This window comes from Belonocnema kinseyi, chromosome 3, assembly GCF_010883055.1.
Source record: "Belonocnema kinseyi isolate 2016_QV_RU_SX_M_011 chromosome 3, B_treatae_v1, whole genome shotgun sequence".
NCBI classification, from domain to species: domain Eukaryota; kingdom Metazoa; phylum Arthropoda; class Insecta; order Hymenoptera; family Cynipidae; genus Belonocnema; species Belonocnema kinseyi.
The window spans coordinates 122,937,863-122,939,830 of NC_046659.1; the positions used below are offsets into that span (position 1 = coordinate 122,937,863).

Consider the following 1,968-nt stretch of genomic DNA (forward strand, 5'->3'; position numbering starts at 1 on the left):
TGAAATCTCTTTAAATATTTACAATCAATTGGAAATTTCTGGGAATCTTTTTAAATACCCTAAAATATTTAAAATCCTTTGAAATCCTTTGAAAATTTTCAAAGCTCTTGACAATTCCTTGAATTTTCTGGAATTTAAAAAATACCATGAAATCTTTCAAATCCTTTGGGCTCCTCCCAAATTATTCAAATTTATTAAACATTTGTTGAGATCTTTTAAAACGGCCTAAAATGTTTTAACTCTTTTGAAATCTCTTGAAAGTTTCTAAATCTCATGAAAATTAATTCGAATTTTTAAAATCCTTTGAAATCCCTTCAAATCATTGATATCTGTTAAAAAATTCTCGGAATCTTTTAAAATTTGCTGAAGTATATTAAACCATTTTAAAAAGTGTCCTGTCATTTTCCTGATTTCCAGGTTTTACTTGACCTGGGACTACCCTTCTTGAATCAATCAATATCAAGCAATGATTTATTGAATAAACGTAATATTATTTCATGTGCCATATTTTCAGAGAGTCTCATTAGGAGAAGAACTTTTCGTTGCTCCGGAGATGATGTACATCAGTCTAGGCTTACCTCAAGTAATTAAGGATGTTACTTCAGGCCTTTCAGAAGAAGTCTTGCAGGATTGCCTCTCCCATATTCTGCTAACAGGAGGCAACACGGATTTGTCAGGATTTAATCTTCGACTATCGAAAGACTTAAGAGAATTGCTCCCAGAGTACAGTCATATTCTAGAAGTTAGAAGTTGCCCAGGTACACACAGCTGGAATGCTGCGATGGGCTCGACTTATGTTTCTTTGGAAGTTCATCCAGGTGAGTTATTCCTGGGTGTCTAGCCTAAGTGGAAAATCTGGACTTGTCAGGGAATTGTTATGTATCTGGAAAAATCTGGATTTTTTTTAAAAGTCAGGGAATTTTTTCGAGAGCGTAGTTAATTTTGTTTGAATGAAAATATTAAACGGAATATTAAAAAAAAAATGAAAATATTAAACGGAACGGTTAAATTCCTTTTAGTTTTTTTTTAGATGGATTTTCGAACGTTTTGGTATCTACAACATAAGCCCGCGAAAAGATTTTCCTTCGCCGTGTAAAATTTCTGAAATGTTAGTTAACAGGTTTAGACCACAGACCCTTCAATTCCTTTTTTTGTATCAATATTTTAATCTGGAAATTCAAATATTCTATTTTTGTTCGAAAATTGATCGGTTTTAGTTGAAAATTCATGGGCATGGTTGCAAATTTTGTTACAAATTTGTTCTTTTTAATTGAATTCCATTGTTTTTCATTGAAAATCTAAATCTTTGTTGGTTGAAATATCAACTAGAACATTTTTTTTGTTCCGAATTCATAGTTTTTTAAATAAAGATTTCATTACTTAGTTACTCTATTATTAAAAATTAATTTATTGTTAAAGATTCATCATTTTAATTGAAAATTCTTCTCCTTATTTGAAAAATTAGCTATTTTTTTTAAATTGTTTTTTTTTGTTTTTAAAAAATTATTTTTTAACTGGAAATAAAACATTGAATATTTTGCTGAAAAATTATCTCTTTTATTTGAAAATTTTGACTTTTTTGGTAGAAATTAACCTTCTGAGTTGAAAATTAATCTTTTTGTGGGAAATTTAATGATTTTAGTGATTCATCATTTTTGTTGAAAATTCATGCTTTTCGTTTCAAATTCAACTATTCCAGTTAAAGATTCATAATTTTAGTTGGAAATTCGTTGCTTTGGTTAAAAATGAAGTTTTGTACTAAAAATTTAACTATTGAATTGCTGTTTGAGCATTTATATTTTTAATTTGAAATTTATGTATTTTCTATAAAAATTGTGGGTCCGGATGCAATAAGGGCACATAAATTTTTTTCGTGCGAAAACAAAGTCCCCTGGAGGCTTTAGAAAAAATTTTCGAATTTTAATTTTCAAAAGATATATATGGATGTAAAATTTGATTGCGCATCTT

The 1,968-nt window shown here is 28.7% G+C and overlaps 1 protein-coding gene across 1 annotated transcript in view; it reads left to right on the forward strand.

Moving 5' to 3' along the window:
• Positions 1-1,968, forward strand: part of LOC117169477 (actin-related protein 6-like) — an 18,547-nt gene that overhangs the window by 12,521 nt on the left and 4,058 nt on the right. Inside the window, exon 4 of the mRNA XM_033355881.1 lies at positions 515-818. Coding sequence (XP_033211772.1) covers positions 515-818 — 304 coding nt within the window. The remainder of the gene's footprint in view (positions 1-514; positions 819-1,968) is intronic.